The sequence below is a fragment of the Hippocampus comes genome, unplaced genomic scaffold (assembly GCF_001891065.2).
Source record: "Hippocampus comes isolate QL1 unplaced genomic scaffold, H_comes_QL1_v1.1 scaffold261, whole genome shotgun sequence".
Lineage (NCBI taxonomy): Eukaryota > Metazoa > Chordata > Actinopteri > Syngnathiformes > Syngnathidae > Hippocampus > Hippocampus comes.
In genome coordinates this window covers 7,198,244-7,217,374 of record NW_017805824.1, presented here as the reverse complement: position 1 = coordinate 7,217,374, position 19,131 = coordinate 7,198,244, and the positions used below count along the sequence as shown (strand labels likewise).

The 19,131-nt window shown below is 42.1% G+C and overlaps 2 protein-coding genes across 12 annotated transcripts in view; both read left to right on the top strand.

Annotated features, from left to right (window-relative positions):
- Positions 1 to 10,247, top strand: part of myo9aa (myosin IXAa) — a 96,849-nt gene extending 86,602 nt beyond the window's left edge. For 5 of the 9 annotated variants that reach the window (XM_019886659.1, XM_019886656.1, XM_019886661.1 and 2 more), the window contains 19 exons: positions 119 to 218; positions 407 to 613; positions 1,308 to 1,405; positions 1,525 to 1,655; positions 1,789 to 2,009; positions 2,347 to 2,463; positions 2,576 to 2,764; positions 2,916 to 2,963; positions 3,911 to 4,022; positions 4,673 to 4,734; positions 4,958 to 5,150; positions 5,276 to 5,404; positions 5,477 to 5,582; positions 5,661 to 5,792; positions 5,902 to 6,025; positions 6,644 to 6,661; positions 8,103 to 8,302; positions 8,390 to 8,529; positions 8,634 to 9,861. In XM_019886659.1, the coding sequence (XP_019742218.1) occupies positions 119 to 218; positions 407 to 613; positions 1,308 to 1,405; positions 1,525 to 1,655; positions 1,789 to 2,009; positions 2,347 to 2,463; positions 2,576 to 2,764; positions 2,916 to 2,963; positions 3,911 to 4,022; positions 4,673 to 4,734; positions 4,958 to 5,150; positions 5,276 to 5,404; positions 5,477 to 5,582; positions 5,661 to 5,792; positions 5,902 to 6,025; positions 6,644 to 6,661; positions 8,103 to 8,302; positions 8,390 to 8,529; positions 8,634 to 9,127 (2,821 nt within the window). In that variant the 3' untranslated portion in view covers positions 9,128 to 9,861. Of the gene's footprint in view, positions 1 to 118; positions 219 to 406; positions 614 to 1,307; positions 1,406 to 1,524; positions 1,656 to 1,788; positions 2,010 to 2,346; positions 2,464 to 2,575; positions 2,765 to 2,915; positions 2,964 to 3,910; positions 4,023 to 4,672; positions 4,735 to 4,957; positions 5,151 to 5,275; positions 5,405 to 5,476; positions 5,583 to 5,660; positions 5,793 to 5,901; positions 6,026 to 6,643; positions 6,662 to 8,102; positions 8,303 to 8,389; positions 8,530 to 8,633 lie in introns of all 9 variants that reach the window. The other 4 variants (XM_019886664.1, XM_019886657.1, XM_019886663.1 and 1 more) reach the window with 3 other exon arrangements.
- A 1,190-nt stretch (positions 10,248 to 11,437) lies between these two features.
- On the top strand, positions 11,438 to 19,104 carry LOC109525850 (secretory carrier-associated membrane protein 2-like). 3 transcript variants are annotated; one of them, XM_019886668.1, is made up of 9 exons: positions 11,439 to 11,588; positions 12,300 to 12,374; positions 12,484 to 12,570; positions 13,262 to 13,388; positions 13,466 to 13,594; positions 16,004 to 16,163; positions 16,371 to 16,472; positions 16,857 to 16,974; positions 17,210 to 19,104. In XM_019886668.1, exons 1-9 carry the CDS (start codon positions 11,439 to 11,441, stop codon positions 17,342 to 17,344), a joined length of 1,083 nt encoding a protein of 360 aa, XP_019742227.1. In that variant the 3' UTR covers positions 17,345 to 19,104. The 3 variants fall into 3 exon arrangements, with proteins under 3 accessions (XP_019742229.1, XP_019742227.1, XP_019742228.1); XM_019886669.1 differs by lacking the exon at positions 11,439 to 11,588 and adding an exon at positions 11,735 to 11,833; XM_019886670.1 differs by lacking the exons at positions 16,857 to 16,974; positions 17,210 to 19,104 and adding an exon at positions 16,636 to 16,780 and having other exon boundaries at positions 11,438 to 11,588.
- The last annotated feature ends 27 nt before the right edge of the window (positions 19,105 to 19,131 follow it).

The following is a 19,131-nucleotide window of genomic DNA, read 5'->3' as shown; positions in this document are numbered from 1 at the left end:
CATAATGTTTGTTTGATTTCATTTTGTTGAATCTTTCTTTATCTAGGTAAAGTTGCTGGCTAAATTAGCATAATGCCTCTTTTTATTTATTTTTTTTTCTTGAATATTTTCACTTCAGATTCGACAGCGTTAACGTCACCAAAGCTACATCTCAAGCTGTACCCACAGAGGGGCCGACATATGTTTCAAGATTGCCGAAAGGAGCAAAAACACGTGATGTAAGCAGAATCATAGTTGGGTTTTTGTTGTTGTTGTTGTTGTTGTTGTGTTTTTCATATTTCGGGTGTCCTATTTCTGTGTTACACCAAAGTGGTGAAACACAACTAGAAGAACAGGGCTATGAGAGCAACGGGGCTCGATCGTCTTGCTATTTCAACATGCTCTTATCACTTCTGGTGAACTCCAGGTGGGAAAAGTCGGGCACAAAAAGAAAGCCCGAATGTCACGGACTCGCTCCGACTTCCTCACCCGCGCCCCCATCCTTTCTGTTGGGGGCGATTCAGATGAGGATGACTATGATGCCACCAGCCCCCAACATTCCCCTGTACCCCTCTCCAAGCAGAGCTCCACGGAGGAAGGCCTAGGAGGCTCCTGTTTTAGTGACTCCGACATGGTAACAGGCCCCACCGATGCCATCGCTGGCCTTGGCTACGTTCTTTACTTCTGCTTCTTTTCTCCTAACCCCCACAGCGTAGAGACCTCACACTTCTTTGTCCTGAGCTTCCACATCTGTTTGATTCAAATGACTCAGAGGAAGACACATTTTTAAACGCCTCAAAACATGTTGTATTGAAACACAACCTGTCCTAGAGAAGAAGAAATGAATTATGAATCACAGGGTCACTAAACCTCACTTTCAGAGATATGTATCAACCGTAAATGTTAAATTTGCGAGAGATGGAAGGAGGGCGATTTCTCAAATGTGTTTTCCCCGGCCTACTACTAAATTTTTTTGTGGGTTCACTAACATAACGTTGCCTTTATTTCTCTCACAGGTGTTTATGGAGTTTTTCTTTAATGTTGGAAATGTTTGGTGCAAAACGTGCATGTCTATGTAGTCTTATTTCAATTTTAGCTGTCTCAACATTGTCCAAATTTGTGGTGCCAAATTTGTTAACTCTCTGAGTTCCTATAGGAGTCAGTTATAATTGGGTATTGTTTGTGGGTGATAAATAGGCACGATACGAGACTGGAAAAGGATGTGTGACTGTACTGTAATGCTGCCACCTACTGGTAGGCCGTGACATAGACTAACGTCTCATGTTTGGCCCAATACTGGTAGATGTTCTCACACATTCTAATTTCAGCCTGCAGGCTCAGAGGAAAAAAAGGATCTACACAAAGTTATGTCATCAGGAGATCTGGGAAAAGGGGGATCTTTGCGCAAGAACTCGCAGGACGGAAGGTTTGTTGTTTTCCTGATCTTGGAAATTATATATGACATGTTGTGCATTTGAAACAACAATGTTACGCATGGTTCACAGTCTTTATCTTGCAGGTGTTTGTTCTGGAATTTTTTTGCAGAGTTCGTGGAAAGATGCGTTTCTGGGGCAAGACCAAGCACAGCGATAAGAAGATCGCCAGAGAGAAGCTGATTTGTGGGACTGATTCCCTGGACGGAGACTCTGGAGACATTGGGCCACTGCTAAGAGAAGGTCTTTAAGATCAGTTTAATGCTTTGTTTAATTTTTCAGTCAAATCCATTAAAAGTGGTTGAGTGTGGACAGAATGGAACCTCGCCGCACTTGTAGATTCCAAACGGTGCTATCACAATGTCCCATTTATCAGGTGAAGAAAACCTATCGCCGCGCTGCAGTCCTGACCTGACATGGGATCGTGGCTTCAGAGACTTGAAAGAGAACAAGGAACCTTCTCCCAAGGTGAAACGACGGCGCAGTGTAAAGATCAGCAGCGTGGCTGCGGAACCTATTCAGTGGCCCAGCGATGGCCTGCAGATCCTCACCTGCACCCATGACTACAGAAGCATGAATGACTTTCTCATGAAGAAGGTAAGGCCGCACGCGCATCGATTCTTTCAGTGATGGTCACATACTGCATTATTTGGATATTTAAGTGTCCGAATGGGATTTGGCCCTGTTGTCAGTCAATTGTCCACATATTTATGCGCCTCATGCTATTGTGGAGCACTGCATGAAATGCCTCTCATAAAATTCTCAAGGATAAGATAGCTGTTTTTGTAAGAACCCCAAATTAATGCCACTGTGAGCATTAGTAACATGTTGATCTTTCTTTTGAATTTCAAGGCGTGTGTTATAGATAATAAGACATTGTTGTGCTGGAAGACATTTTGGGCTAAACGTAGTTTACCCGTGATGTTTTGCTTAGATCAACGACTTGGACACAGAGGACAGCAAGAAGGACACCATGGTGGACGTCGTATTCAAAAAAGCATTGAAGGAATTCCGTTTGAATATCTTCAACTCCTATTCCACAGCCCTGGCGGTATGGAATCTTACAGGAATTACGGACAGTTCGCACCGTAAAATTCAATCACCTTTGGCCGGATAATTGTTTCCATGGCAACTCGATCAATTCTGTGCTCTTTTGACATCAGATGGACGATGGTAAGAGCATCCGCTACAAAGATCTCTACGCTCTGTTTGAGCAAATCCTGGAAAAGACCATGCGGCAGGAGCAGAGGGACTGGAGAGAGTCCCCTGTCAAAGTTTGGGTTAACACCTTTAAAGTCTTCCTGGATGAGTTCATGACTGAGTATAAACCTCTGGACAGCACACAACCTAAGGTAATGCCATCACAAACTTTTGAAGGATACTCATTGTGATTGTGAACTCGTACATTTTAGCCGTGCGGGGTAATTGTGAGTATTTTAAGTGGTGTGGAAGCGAGGTGAAAGAAAAAGGCTCATGTCTGTGATTTCTGTGTTTGTTTTACAGCAACCTAAACCTGAACGCAAAAAGCGAAGGAAGAAAGATGCAGACATTGTAGGTTTCTCCACTGGCATCACCATGATATCATATTTATCTTAACATTAAAAGGAAGAATGCTTACCTTTATATTCTAATGCACCTAATACATACCGTGTTTAGTTAACAAAACGTGCCAGCCACAAATTTACCACCAGAAGCGCACGAGAATGAAATCTAGTCTACATACTGTATCAAATAATCTGCCTTTGCAAATGTAAAAATGTCACCCACTGTCAAAGAGGTCTTCCTTTAGCAGTATGTTCATTATCGGGGTTGCAGTTTGCCGAGGTGGAAAACTCATAATGAGAGCTGCCGCGAATATTTGGTTTACCTCATTTGTATGAGAGGGTCAACAATATCTCAGCATGATACTGTTACTGTGTGTAAAGTTTTACGCTACTCTACACAACTGCAAACTACAACCATGGTTGTAAACATATTACATAAATTAACATGATACTAGCTTAACTACCTGTCATTGTATAAATACGAGTATTTGACACGCACACCCTATATTGGCTCTAAACTGCAAGTGGTAATAATATTAGGACTTGCGGGTGTCCTGTATTTAATGTACGGTGTTTTTCAGTGCATGTGTGAAGACACCTTGCATTAATTCCTACAGGAACAAGATTTTTGTCAGTGGGAATTTTTGTCAATTTATCCATGGATTTAATTTGCAAAGCCAACAGGGTCTCATCATACAACATCGTTGTAACTCATGCCAGTATGGCTCTCGCTCAGTGTATTGGCAACAGAAACGGCTGTTACTCTTCCCTGTTGGAAGCATACAATTGTCCAAAATGTGTTGTTATGCCGGAGATTGAAGATTCAGGGCAAACTTTGATTGAATAATTCATTGAGAGGTGTTTTCCAGTAGCTTTGTCCAAAACGTCGATATCATGTACAGCACAGTGCAGTTCGACCTTGTTTAAAGGTGTGTGTTCCGCTCCGACATACAGGTGGAGGAGCATCATGGCCATATCTTCAAGTCCACCCAATACAGCATCCCCACATACTGTGAATACTGCTCATCGCTCATCTGGATGATGGATCGTGCCTGTGTTTGCAAACGTGAGTAAGCTTGCGCACTGAAGAATGGATTTTTAAATGAGTAATTGGTGAAAATAGTGAAGTGATTTCTGAAAGTAATCTAAAAGTAAACTAAAAATGGACCAAACATTTGATCTTGCTGAAGAACTTCATGTTTGTCATTTCAGCAAAAACAAGCAAGCCCGCTTTTGCCCCAAAACTCTTGGAAATGTTAACAGGGTTTTGACTTAACAGATCATGTGGTAAAACCACAAACTAGATTACTTACGACCTAAAATAACACTTAAGTAGCTATCTTTGGATGAGTCATAGATAATACATTTGTATTAATGCAGCTACCATTACAGCCCAGACTGTCTCATGATCTCACGTGATCATGCGCAACAAAATGCGCATAGTGTACACAGTGTCTGAGTGAGTCTGCCCTTTGAAAGTCCCATCCGGTCCTCTCGCCCTCCTGTGCCCTAATCGGATTGTCTTCAACTGGTCTCATGGGGTCTGCGGCTCTGTGACTCCAGAAATCTCTCCTCACAAGTTGTCCTTTTCCACACTGCCATTCCCTGCTCAATCAGTTTTTGTCTTTGACTGGACTTGCTGAAAGATGAGGAGGCACTGCCTTTCTATGGATAACGGGAGTAGTGTGTTTGATTTTTCTGCCTGTGTTTACCCAGTGTGCCGTTATGCCTGCCACAGAAAGTGCTGCCAAAAGACGACCACCAAATGCAGTAAGAAGGTAAGTCAGCCAGACACAAGTCCAATGACTTGAAGTTTGATATTTTACCCTGTATGTCGTTTTTATGCATTATTAATACAGTATTGTAATAGAGATCCCTTCTTCAAGCCAGTAATTTTTGACGGCACGATTAGCAAGCTAGCAGTGTGCCTTGTTTTCTGTGGTATTTGGTTTGTCTGCATGCACGTGATTGTTTGAGCGCTATATTTGTCTCTTTGAACAGTTCGACCCCGAGCTTTCCCCGAGACAATTTGGTGTTGAGGTGTTACGCCTGACAAATGATGAGCGAACGGTGCCCCTTGTGGTGGAGAAGCTTATCAACTACATCGAGATGCACGGCCTCTACACTGAGGGAATCTATCGAAAATCGGGCTCCACCAATAAAATTAGAGAACTGAAACAGGGACTTGACACAGGTAACTTTTCGCAACCAGTTACAGGTGTTGAAAAATGGATGTTGAAACCAAAAAAACTCCAAGATGGGTGCTTATTCACGTTTGACTTTGTTTTGGCTTTCTGTGCCGTCTCCGTGTTGCCACAGATGTGGAGAGCATGAATCTGGATGACTACAACATCCACGTCATTGCTAGTGTCTTCAAGCAGTGGCTGCGAGACCTGCCGAGTCCTCTGATGACATTTGAGCTATATGAGGCGTTTATACGTGCTATGGGTAAGTCAGCAGCATGTTTTCCGCGGCACATTCTGCGAGTGCCGAAAAATAAAAATGGTTGTCCTTTCTCAGGTTTGCAGGATAGAAAAGAAATGATAAGAGGGGTGTATTCAGTTGTTGACCAGCTAAGCAGGACCCACCTGAACACACTGGAACGGCTCATATTTCATCTTGTCAGGTAAATGAATGTGGATTTTGAACATTTTAAAATGAATTCCTGATGGGAATATTCAGACACCTGTATTCACTCTTTCAGGATTGCGTTACAAGAGGAGACAAACCGTATGTCAGCTAATGCCTTGGCTATAGTTTTTGCTCCCTGTATCCTGCGCTGTCCAGACACGATTGATCCACTTCAGAGTGTCCAGGACATTAGTAAGACCACAGCGTAAGTAACCTCTATCTGTCGTCAAGTGAAAATACAGGACTAGTGTACTATTCTTGTGGTCAGGAAATGTTTGTAGCCCCACTAAGGTGTATTTTTTGTTCTTCCATAGGTGTGTCGAACTTGTCATTTGTGAACAGATGACAAAGTACAAAGTGCGACTGAAGGACATCAACACCCTGGAGTTTGCTGAAAATAAGGCCAAATGCAGACTGACTTTCATCCGAAGATCAATGGTATAATCAAATTGTGACGACGGGTATTTTTCTTTTGGAAAAAGCTTCGCAACCCGTCGGTTTACTTCTGCTCGGTGCTGTTTCATCCTTTTCAAATCCTCCCGATCATGTCCCTTACTTGCACTGTAACATTTACTTTGAGCTGTTAGGTTCGGTGCAGTGCAATAGTGCAAGCTGTCAGATTGATCGTAATTCTAATAATACATTTGATTTATAATAAACTTCACACACACACACACACACACACACACATATATATATATTGACTAAGAGAGCCATGAAAGCAAAATATTTGGAAATGTATTTCAGATATATATATATATATATATACACACACTGTATATTTCAAAGTGCTCAAGTATGTTAAAGTGAATGTGAACTCCATGCTTCAAACTTGTGAGCTTTTTTTTTTGTTTTGCAAAATGTTTTTGTTTGGTGCAAAATGTTAGGTGCATAGGTATGCTATGCTGGCCCCTCTTTTCCGACGTTAGGTGACAGCTGCTTAGAATCGCTGTCATATGTTATGATTATAAAACTTAGTAAAATAAACTAGCTGCATTGACACGTCAGGGAAAATCTTTCTAATTTTCCCATTTCGTATTTATGTCTGTTCCACAGTCAAATGCACCTAAAAAGGTAAAGTAAATGTTGATCAGTGGTGTATTTGTTATGTCCTCAACTGTTTTATGGTTTGGTGTGTGGGTGTTGTATTTATGCTCAACTGCATTTCCAATGGTTCCCATCCAAGGGATTGGGGTGGCTGTGACAGTACGATTGCATGATGTGGTCCGGAACAACTTCTAATGCAGTGGTTCTTAATCTTGTGAGAGGCACCGAACCCAACCAGTTCATATGCACATTCACTAAACACCTTATTAGTGAGAAATAAAAATATGATTTTTTTTACAAATACAAGACATAAAAAAAACACATTTATTAAAAACTGAAAAAAGTAAACACAATTAGTATCAGTATAAACTACCGATATACGTTTTTTAATTGTGCACAAAATGAACCAGCCAGTGATGGGCAAGCGGCGTGTCATAACTAATTCACATGTTGAGTCAGGTGTGCCTTAACCTCTACAGCAGAGGCTACGTCGAACCCCTGAGACTGATTCACCGAACCCCTTGGGTTCGGTCGAACCCAGGTTAAGAACCACTGTTCTAATGCATGAAAAAGGTTTGAAATGAGTGTGAAGAGAGCCTTTCATTCAGGTTTCAAGTTAGAACGCAAGCTTTGTAGGGGGTCTCTACCAATTGAGCAAATGTATGCTGTTATCATGGAAAAAATATGACTTGGGTAAAGATTATTTTAAAAGGAAAAAATATACTGTCAACAAGAATAGAACAAAGTGATGATCAAGTCCGCTGCCCTTTAAAATAATAATTAATAATAATAATAATACTTTCTCTCTGTCAGGTTTGTAGTTGAAGTTGTAATTGTTTTCTATTTTGTTGCTGCTTGGTAACTACGACATAAACTTTTGACTGTTTTGGGACATTTAGAATCTAAAATGTGAAGGTGGGCACAGATTTGCACACTTATTGGCAATGCTGCCAATGTCATCCAATGTAAAATAGTGCGTTTGTGTCATCTGCACAAATAATACACGTGCATGTCAGTCGGTGAGAGTAACCTGGAAAACACATTTCATGACATTAGTTCCATTAAAAAAAGAAGTAAACATGTATGAATACTGTACTATGTAGATTCACCCCATATTTTGATGATTGTAGCTTACAGCTAACCAAAACCCCAAATTCCCCAGCTCAAGAAATTAGCTGTATTAATTAAATCTACAAAATAATCCAAAGTAGTGAATTGTGCGTTTGACTTTAATTGTGAACTTCTGAAACAAAATGAACTTTTCTATGATATTGTAAATTATTCAGATTTATTGCACCTGTACATTTTACTCGAAAGACGACACCTTACAGTACACCATGCAAAAAAAATTCCCCCACAGACTGATGAATTTGCCTTCTGCATGGGAGCTAAGGTGCACTACCTGGGGACTCCCATTGGCGCTCACATAACCTGAAATGTGCTCTTATGCCATTGATTTGTTTTCCAGGGAAAAGGTCACTTTCGGCGTCTAAGCTTGCACTCGCCTACACCTCCTGTGAGCCCGCGACTTCAGTCTTTGACAAATACCGTAAAAGAGGAGAGCGAGGGCAACGAGTCTTTGGTTGAAATCTCTGAGCATCAGCAAGCAGCAATGGAGCAGGAGGAGAAAGTGCTGACGGAGCAAATTGAGAATCTGCAAAAAGAGAAGTAAATGCTGTCACCGCACATAATTGGCAAGGACCTAATGATGCATCCTCAGCTCACACGCTAATGTGAATGTGCTTGCTCCTACAGGGAGGAGCTGACTTTCGAGATGCTGACTCTGGAGCCACGAGCATCAGACGATGAGACCCTTGAGTCGGAGGCCTCTATCGGTACAGCTGACAGCTCTGAAAACCTGAATGTGGACTCTGAAGTCATTTCCGTTCTTTCCGGTATGTCGCTGTATAGAAACTGTGCATATATCCACCCTGGTCGACTTGCCCCTCATGTGTCATAAAGAAATTCTTCTCTAAAAACGTAATTGTCTGTCTTTCAGAGAGAGGTCTCGTTTTTACTTCCCCTTGGTCCCTGAGGTCTGATGGAAAGAGCCCACGGCATCGCACTCTGAGACGGCAACCCGACTCTCTGGATTCAGTGGATTCTTCCTCTAGTGTTTCTCCCTACTCCTCATCATCACATTTCCAGCCGTCGAATTCCCCCATCTCTAATACCAGCCGTGGCTCTTGGTTTCACTCCACTTCAAAGTCTCCCCCTCCAAGCTCAGGTGCAACGCAGGCTCAGAATGCACCTCAAGCTTCCAGCTTTGACAGTTTCAACTGCAGTCCTACAGCAGAGTTGGAGAGCGTGTTTGATGAAAGACCACAGTTTACCAGCCGTGGCACTTTTAATCCAGAAAAAGGCAAACAGAAACTGAGGGGGGGCAAACATGTATCCCAGAGGCATACCAGAGAAAGCGGTGGTCATAGCAGGGAGCCACCCGACATACAGCAGCAGCTGGTGTTGTACGGCAGTAATGAATTCATGGTGTGAAGGACCCAATGAGGACACGCCCTGAAAGCACGCTTACTTAGCCTTTAAAACCTGTCAAAGAATTGTACCCAAGTGCCGTGTTAAGTGTGTCCCCCACCATTTGGAGCCAATGTAGAGGCACAAGATGGTTAGTGGAAGGAGCTTCACTTCTGTGGCCAAAGCAGCCACTCAAGATCTCACAAAGGTGCCTTGGCAGCTCCACACTCGGCACCAAGAGGAGAACACACTGGTCTGGAGAACAGAGCAAAGGGAATGTTTGAAAATGTCACAGACTGCAGCGTCAGTGAATAATTCCAAGGCTGGGAAGCTGTTGTATTGTCCTACAAGAAGAAAACATGACATCAGGGATAGCTGATGTTGCATTGAACCTGAATCTCACAATTAGCTACTCTGTGAGTTTACAGTTCCTAACAATCAATGTATACAGTGGTTGCTTGATTACAAAATGTATTTTCCGCATTTATTTAATGAATTTTAATGTCACACAAATTCTTATTAGTCTATACAGATATAAATACTGTACAAAGCCCGGAACACCAGCTCATGCTGGGTAGTTGAAGTCAAATATTTATCTTTTTTGTTTTTTTCGGGGGGAGGGGGGCTATGTTGCTCGGACTTGGGCAAAATTGGGCAATGGGAGCTATAAGTTTGTGTTCATGTGCCAAGAGCTCATGAGAGACTATACTTACTTGTTTTACATGCTACGTTTCCATACTACAAGGGAGATATCACCATCAAAGGGACCAAGATAGCTTGTATGTAATTCCTGCCAAGGGGCCCTGTACGCTGCGAACAATGTCAGATGGTTAGAGAATAGTTGCATTTAACTATTTAACAGCCATAAAGCAACTGTAAAATTCAGTCCAGTCCATATGTACAGTGTAGTGACCAAAATGCCATCTATTGTGACACCCTTGTATCAAACCCTCCCTGACTGTTCTCAGTCTCAATAGCAACCCCCTAAAAAAAAAAAAAAAAAAAAACAAACAAACATCTTGTTGCCTTGCTTCCTGTTTTCTGCCATCTGGAGCTTAGAAGTGCCATTTGAGTTCAAGAAAGTGTTACACGGGAAAAGATTAAGGTCTCTGTGGCTTTTAAGATAAATAAATAGTCCATAAGGTTTAAGATCAAATTCACAATGTGACACACACACACACACACACACACACACACACACACGCGTGCGCGTATATGTGCGTGTGTGTGTGTGTGTGTGTGTGTGTGTGTGTGTGTGTGTGTGTGTGTGTGTGTGTGTGTGTGTAGGTAGGGCAGCCCTTAATCATGAGACATTATTGAGGTTCTAGGGTGCGAGTCTCAACATGGTGACTCAGCTGATCCCACACGTTTTCAATAGGATGGGCAAGGGGCGGGGGGGACACCCTGAACCAGTTGCCAGCCAATTGCAGTGCACGCATAGACGAACAACCATTCGCGCTCACAATCCCACCAGGGAACAATTTAGAGTGTTACATTTACCTCCCATGCATGTTTTTGGAATGTGGGAGGAAATCGGAGTACCTGTAGAAACCCCACCCAGGCACAGGGAGAACATCCAAACTCCACACAGGAAGGCTGCACCCGGAATCGAACCGTGCACCTCTGTGAGGCCGATGTGGCCTTCGCTCACGGTGCTGCCCACAGTTGGACATGTGCATTCAAAAGCTTCGAGAAGGTCACATTCAGTTAATGTATAAAGTTTTGACTACATTTTAAGCTCGTCCTGAAATTTCATCCAAAACCCAACGCATTACAATTACCTTACTTAACCACGGAATATTTTTATATCAAGTGCAAAAAGCTGATTGTTTTTGAAGTATTTTGTCTCTGAGTATCTCTTTCCACTGTGTCATTTGAGTTTAGTTCTTTATTGAAGTATGTTTCATTTCTTTCAGAGACATCTTCAGGTCTAATAGTAATGAATAATGTAATGTTAAAAAATTGGATTGTTGTCATGTTGAGGTTAGGGTAGATGTAATATATCTGTAAATGTTGAATTTCTTAAAAAAAAAAAACGAAAAAAAGTGACAATTATTGTTGTATCATCAACGAACGCCATGCTGGTTTATGACGTGTATGCACCAAGATGTACTTGGATCTATAGAGTCGTTTGTTTTCTGATTAGATCCCAACACTAATTTAGAGTTGAAGCAGTGTAGGTATGTGACCAGTGCGAACTATGGTTGCGTTGGTTTGATTAAAAATATTGGTGCCACCACGAGCCAACCGCTAAACCCCGGCTCGGGTAAAATCGAAGAAAAGTGACGCGTCCATCCTGCTGTGCGCTGTGACGCGGCTACCTGTGGAGCGACGCATGCGTAGAACGCCTCCGTGGCGCCATCCGGAGCAACTGCAGCCAGAGGGAAGCAAGGTGCCTGGTTTTCGAGAACAAAAACCCAACGCGACAATGTCGGGATTTGACAGCAACCCATTCGCCGAACCCATGGACGTGAATCCCTTCCAGGTGAGACTTTGTTTTGCTCCGTTTTTAAGGGAGAAACGACTTTTGTCCTTATTTGGGTTTTTAGGATTTACACTCAAGAAACCTGTTTGGTCGGTTACTGGGTTTGGCCTGCACATTATCTACCGGAACAAACGTCACTTATAAGTAAATATAAATATGGAATGTTGTCCACATATGGACTGTTTATAATCAAAAGCCTCGGAAACAAAGCTTCAAATTGTGACTGGGTCTTGTCACCTGAACAGGTACAATCTGCAACAGGTGCCTGCTCGTATTCAGCCAATTATATGCCTCCTCAACGCCATTACTCAACCGTTTAAAAACTAAATTTCTGAATTAAATCATCCACTATGTGAGGAACACTGTTGCATTTTTTGAGGGCTTGGGTTAGCATACTGGATGTTTTCGTGTGTCAGCTTGCTCACTTCTCAGTAATGTTGCTTTTGAGCGGCGTACGCGCTGTTATTAGCTCCCTATTTGCTTAGGAAAAATGTTTGTTTAACCTCGAAACGTTTTAACAAAGACTTAAAACCAGCAGAGTCGCTTAATAGTTAATATATCGTCTGGAAAATGTGACCTTAAAATGGTTTTCCTGAACTCTGAACCTGCGTTATTGCGCCACATCAAATGCAGTTTTGGGCATCCATTGTTCCACGTGTCATTAATGATTATGACTAATGCTAATATGAATACTGTGTGAATTTTTTTTAGGATGCTTCTGTCACTCAGGCCACCCGAGGAGCCTCTGATGGCATTCGGGATTACAACCCATTCTCCACTGAATTGGTGAGCCGCTTGTCTTTTGATGTGTATTGCAATGATTGTAAACTTTAATTCTTTATCACACACATTTGTGTGGGGGGGGGGGGGAGATACATTCCATGATGTTCCGCAGAAGGACCGCAGTGAGACCACCATCCCCATCTCAGCTGTTTCATCTCAACCCGCCATACTGCAAACCTCAGTGGAGCAGAGTTCACAAGTGAGACAAACAGGCAATCTTATAGAAATTAAATAAGGAGATGTGTCATTCGTTGAAAGCCATTGTGTACATCTGCAAGTTAGTGTGCTGTGGCTTTTAAGAAAAAATTTGAAGTTGAGCTTGTCTCACCTTTGTTTTACATTTGCCATCTAATGAGAACATATATGGTGGGTGTTTAACCATCCATTCTTTTAGAAGACTTGTCTTAATTAGGATCATTGGTGAACTCAACTGATCATAGGTGACTTGGGCAAGAGGCGGGTTCGACCCTGAATGTGTTGCCGGTCAGTGACAGGTCACAGACGGACAAACAACCATTTACCCTCAATTTCACATCTATGGAGAGGTCAGAGTTGTCAGTTAATCTAACATTCATGTATTTGGAGTGTGTCGTGAAGCTGGAGTACCAGGAGAAAAAAAGCACAAACTCAGGGGAAAAACATGTACACTCCATCCAAAAAGGCTCGGGCTGAGATTCCAACCTAGAACGGCTTGACCATGTGGCTGATGTGCTTATTTCGAGTCTTCCACCTTTTTTTTGTGGGGGAGGATACACACATTGTATCTAAAAGCAGTCAATATTGACTTAATGTATGGTGTTGGGAGCACTCTTAGGGTTTGCCGCAAGGCTACTTGAAGGGTATGTCTGCCGGACTGTATATAAACCAGCAACCTATCCGTTTTATAACAGGCGTCTGCTGCGGCAGCTGCAGGTCAAGCTAATCTGGTCAAGCAGCAAGAAGAGCTGGAGAGGAAGGCAGCAGAGTTGGAGAGAAAGGAGCAGGAACTTCAGAACAGGACACCCCAGAACACGGGGGGTAAGTCACTGCACTCTTTTAAATGGGTGCATTGTTCAACTGTTGAGGGTAACACAATTTGTTATTTTGACCCCAAGTCAAAGAGAACAACTGGCCTCCCCTGCCCAAGTTTTTCCCTGTGAAGCCATGCTTTTACCAAGACTTTGAGGCAGACATCCCAGAAGAATACCGACGGATCTGTAAAAGAATGTACTACCTGTGGATGTGTAAGTATCCTGGATCCCATCACATGGTAATGGATTTTAGATCATGCATTTATTATGGAAGAGTCAAATTCAAAACTCAGGACTGTATTATGAAAATAAATCACGTTAGTAATATTATTCATATTCAGTATACTATCTATCCATCCATTGTATGAACCGCTTATCCTTTATACATCGATTTTTCTGAATCGCTTATCCTCAATATTAATATACAGTACTTTTAATCTCGTAGGCCACCTCTCCTGTCTGCTGTCACAGTTGTTTCTTGTTGAGCTGTGTGTGTAACATTATTTTGTCTCATTTTCTCTCCACTTATTAAATTGCATGCCATTTTGCTGTTCAAAGATGGCTGCGCTTTGCGATAGCTCAGTGAAAATGTTACTCAGTCACCAAGCACTTCATTCCGGTCTTTCATGATATTAGGTTAGGCAATTAGAATGGCTTCTTCAGCGTCCCTCTGTTCATTACTCCTCATAATCCCTTCATGAGAACGATACTTGGAAGAAGTGTAGCTCATTCCCTGCCCTGGAGGCTATGATTACTGAATTAGGAGCGAAACCACAAGGTGTTGTTTAGCCACAGTAGCACCCATCCAAAAACTCATTGCTAACAAGCTACTGCACTGGCACCCATTTTACAACCAACTGCCAACTACCCACGGCCTATCAACGCTTTTTGGGACAATCTCCACCACTCACTTACTGGAAAAACTTAAAAAAACAATGAATTGAATACAACTTTATTGTCAAATGTGCTGTACGTATGTGTAACATACAGCACAGATGAAATTTCTTCCCTCTGAACATAAAACAAGAGGAGCCGCTGCATAACAAGCTACTGCACTGGCACCCATTTTACAACCAACTGCCAACTACCCACGGCCTATCAACGCTTTTTGGGACAATCTCCACCGCTCACTTACTGGAAAAACTTAAAAAAACAATGAATTGAATACAACTTTATTGTCAAATGTCCTGTACGTATGTGTAACATACAGCACAGATGAAATTTCTTCCCTCTGAACATAAAACAAGAGGAGCCGCTGCGGGTGTCCGCGCCGCCATCAAAAGTTTCAAATTCTCAGTTCTAGTATTTGTTTTTTTGATTATGCTCAAAGTGCAAGCTGCAATGCCAGCCTTGTGTCGTTTGAAGTACCCAGCATGCTTTGACGTGCCCTATATTTCTAAATTTATTTTCATTGAACCCTAACGGACTTTGCACTGTAGGTTTCTTTTGTATGGTGACTGTGTATTATGATTCACTTTGCTGTGTTGTTGTGTACTCTGCCACTTGGTGGCAGATGCGCAGCATAAGAATGGTAAGTGAAATCTTTAGCCCTTCAAATCAAGCTTCCTCTGTCTCTTCTAATGACTGGCATTTTACTGTAGGTGACAAATGACAATGTTACCCTTGTCTTTCGCAATATATATCATTATCACCCAGCTCTAGCTTGTATGCATTTGTTTTCCCATGACTGATGTCATGTCAGTTTGTGCTTTCGTGGTTTTTTTTAGGCTAGTATGCTGCTTATGCTATTGAGCCTCTTGTGAAGCTGGTTTGTTTGTTGAATAATTTAACGACTGAATACAGTCCTCTATGTGACCTGAGTTCACAGTACATGCTAGACAAAATGTTGATGTTTTATGGTTCGCTCCAGTTTTAGTCCAGTGCCGCACCTTGTTAACCTTGCCTGTAATTTGAATTCTCTCAGTGTTTGAGTGTTTGCAAAACCCCGAGAATCGATCTTGGCTCGAGCCCGCTGACTTCCTCCAAGCTGCACCGCTGGTAGTGCGGACCAATCACAAAGCAACAGTGTGTTTGGGGGGCAGGATGTGCGGCTGTGACGAAAACTTTTCTCAGTTGACAATCTGCTCGATTCAAAAACCAACGTCCTTGTTCAAAACGCCTTTTATCCGCATATTTACATTGAAAGAAACGACAACTACAATGCAACGCCATGATGCCATCTGCACCAGTATTCCAGATGACTGGCCTTAGCCGGTCAAACCAAGGTACATGCCAGCGATGACATTTTCTTCCGTTGCCATGATTAGTCAAAACATAAGTTTGGTAGGCATGCACAAGTTACCGCATTGCCCAATCAGTGCAAAGTATTGTCGTACTGAATGTCGGGCCTTTCCTGAGCAGATCACATTGAAGCAGTCACTATGAAGAACTCCTTTGAGTCATTCACGTATCAATCGGACTCTTGCCACCTTGTGAGCCGTATATGTCATTCTAAACTCTATATTTCACAGATTTTTGCTCTTTGCGGCCAGCCCCTATCACACACGAACAGTAATCCTGTGTCCGAAATACAGACTCCCAGTCACACCACTAGACTCTTCGTGGTTTACTGTTTATGCACAGTCTGTCCCTGATTGTGTGTATGTCTGTGCGTGTGCACAGTCCACAGTGTCACGCTGTTTCTCAACGTGCTGGCCTGCCTGGCCTACTTCACAGTGGACTCTCAGTATGGCGTCGACTTTGGTCTGTCCATCCTCTGGTTCCTCCTCTTCACCCCTGTTTCCTTCGTCTGCTGGTACAGACCCGTGTACAGAGCCTTCAGGTACGCTGTACTATGTTACTGGTTTTGTGCTCGTGGACCGAATGGATCATCGGCATTTTCGTGGTTTCATTCTTGAATGTGGGAGTAATCATCACCTGTAACTACTTCATGTTAAGTTCATGTGAATGTATCAGTGCTCGAAGGGCTGTAACTGCCATTGATGACTCAATTCCTTCCTTGTGTTGTGTGTGCATCCTTTCTTTCCAGGTCTGACAGTTCCTTCAGCTTCTTTTTCTTCTTCTTTGTTTTTTTCTTCCAAGTGGCTGTGTACATCATTCAGACTGTGGGGATCCCCAAGTGGGGCAACAGGTGAGTTGAACACCTGCGGAATGATCTGCATGTCGAGTGTAAGGGGGCGTGGCATACGCGCAACAGCATGCTGCCACAACATGGATGGAGTCGTGTGTTTTCTTGTGTGCACTCAAGCTATTGTGGCCTCTACATGAGCTTCTCTTTTGCGTCTCTTTGACAGATGGCTGTTGTCTTCTTTAAGGGGTTCTGTCCTTTGTAAGTGTGTGGCTCCTTTCTCTTTGCCTTTCCTCTGTATCCTCTTGAAATATATCCATCAATATTTTTTCCCATTAATCGCCGGTGAGTGTTAAGCAGATATATTCATTACCGTAATTTTGTGTACTGTTGCACAGTGCTTCTGAGTTGTTCATAGTGTGTTTTTATGTGTGCATTTCTTGACAGTGGCTGGATTGCATCCATCAGCATGATCAACACCAACTTGGCTGTGGCCGTTGTCATGATGGTGGTGGCGGGCTTTTTCACCGTGAATGCGATCCTGGCAGTCATGCTCCTCAAAATGGTATTTTAAACTAAGCTTTTTACAACTTTGCAAAAGAAATTAATTGTCTAGCAGACCGCGTAAATGTTAGCGTGTGCATGCATGTGAGTAATTTAATTTTTCCAGTGAGTCATGTATATCATCACTTAAACAATACAGTATGTATGCAGCTTTCCCAAAAAAACTATAGCAGTTCATCATGGAATTGCTGTTAAACAGTTCAAAATGACTATTGTACTGTCTGTCTTCCATGAAGGTCCACTACAAGTACAGACGTACCGGAGCCAGCTTCACCAAGGCTCAACAGGAGTTCTCCAGCGGTGTCCTGACCAACAGAACCTTCCAGTCTGCTGCTACGACAGCTGCTCAGGGAGCTTTTAGCAGCAACTAAAGCGTTAGATTGTGCCCTTTTTCCAATGTGATCTCACACTAGTTATATCCCTGGGGCACAGATCATAATAATTGGGGGAAAAAAAAGGAAAGAAAGAAATAACTTGACCACAATCATGCTGCCACATGGTTTTCGTTTGTGTCAAATGTGCGATATACAGGGACCATGGTCAAAAGCTGTATATGAAAATGTGCAAGTCAAGACATGGGTCTTGAATGGTGTATGAATTGCACATGCTTTGGAATGCACTCTACGCCGAGTCCCTCATCACTGTATAGTGCAACATGAGGCTGTTATCAAACTAACAAAGCTGAATTGGAGCAAAGAGACAGGACAAATGACATTACATCACCACCCAAAAAAAGGACTTGAATGTTTGGTAATGTCAAAGTGCAGTTGGTATGCTACTTTTGAAAGCCCTGTCAACTTCCTTTTGAGGTTTAGATCCCGCAGAGTCCGATTGGATTTTTTTTCTTGTCACTTTTTTTTTTCTTTTCACCCTCACGACAGAACACACATACCACAGAGAGCAACGGTGAAAAAGGTATGCTTGATGTGAAATTGTTAATTCTGGCCATGTGCAATGGAACCCTGATAAAGAACAGGTTGGCTGCTGAAACCGATGTGGTCCAAACGTGTGAAAACAGATGGCCGAGGTCAATTATTTTCATAGTCTCTGCCACCACAGCCTTGGAAGTACTGTTTCTCTGGGTGTAGGTTACTTGTTACTGCTGCCATCTTTTATGTTTTTTCTTGCATATACTCCTGATAAGTAATGAAGAATAGGCCATGAAGGAGTTGCTTTGCTCAAATGAAGTGAGAAAAGTCACTGTTTACAGGCTGACATTAAGTTGTGCCTGGAGCAGCTGGTTGATACATTTTGATTTGTAAAGAGTTCCATGCTTTGATTGGAGCCTTAAAGGCCGTGGGGTGGTTTTATTTATTTCATTGTTGCTGAGAGAAGGTAAACCATAACTGAGAAAGTTGATTAACGAGCAAAAGAACACAACATTTATGTGTCAATTTTCTAGACACTGCTAATTGTATTACAAATGGCACCGATGTGAAACAAAATCAATGTTGATAATCAATTCAGTCTGTTAATTATTAGCTTGTCGTTAATAGTCGGTGTTTTTTAAACATTGTAGTTGTAACATATGTGTGTGCTTTTCACCCCCTGCTTAGGGAAACATTTTATCCAAATTAGCATTCCTAAGTCTGGTGTATGTGTCACTGGTTTGGCTTGACCTTTTACAATTTCACGTTCAGTTTTTAAGTCAGCTTTACAAATGTCGAATCTTTTGTTGCAGTTGATAACCACTTTCAAATGTTCAAATAGCCCCAATCTGGGTTGAAGATGATAAATATGAAGGATGCCTAAAAATACTTAACCTTTTCCTTTGAAGAATAGACAAGTTATACTTGTGGGGAAAAGAAACATGCTCTGCAAAGAAAAACCAAGTACGAGTAAGGGCCACAGAATGCAGTTTAACTTAACTCTTCACTGTCTCTATTAAGGCACTGTAAATGATTTTGTTGTGTGTCTGTGCCTGAAGCAGATGTAAAGTTACATACCTGTTTCCATAGATTTTTTTTTGGGGGGGGGGGTGTTGTCATATAACTTTTTCCTTCTCTTCGCTTACTAAAGAAATTATTTGTTCTTAAGAATGTATTAAGGTATGTTGCATGTATTGGTAAATTATTTTGATGTACAATTAGGGTTTCTGATGGAACAATTGATTAAATAAATCCCTCCTTAATGTTGTGAATAGTGTTGTGTTGTCCAT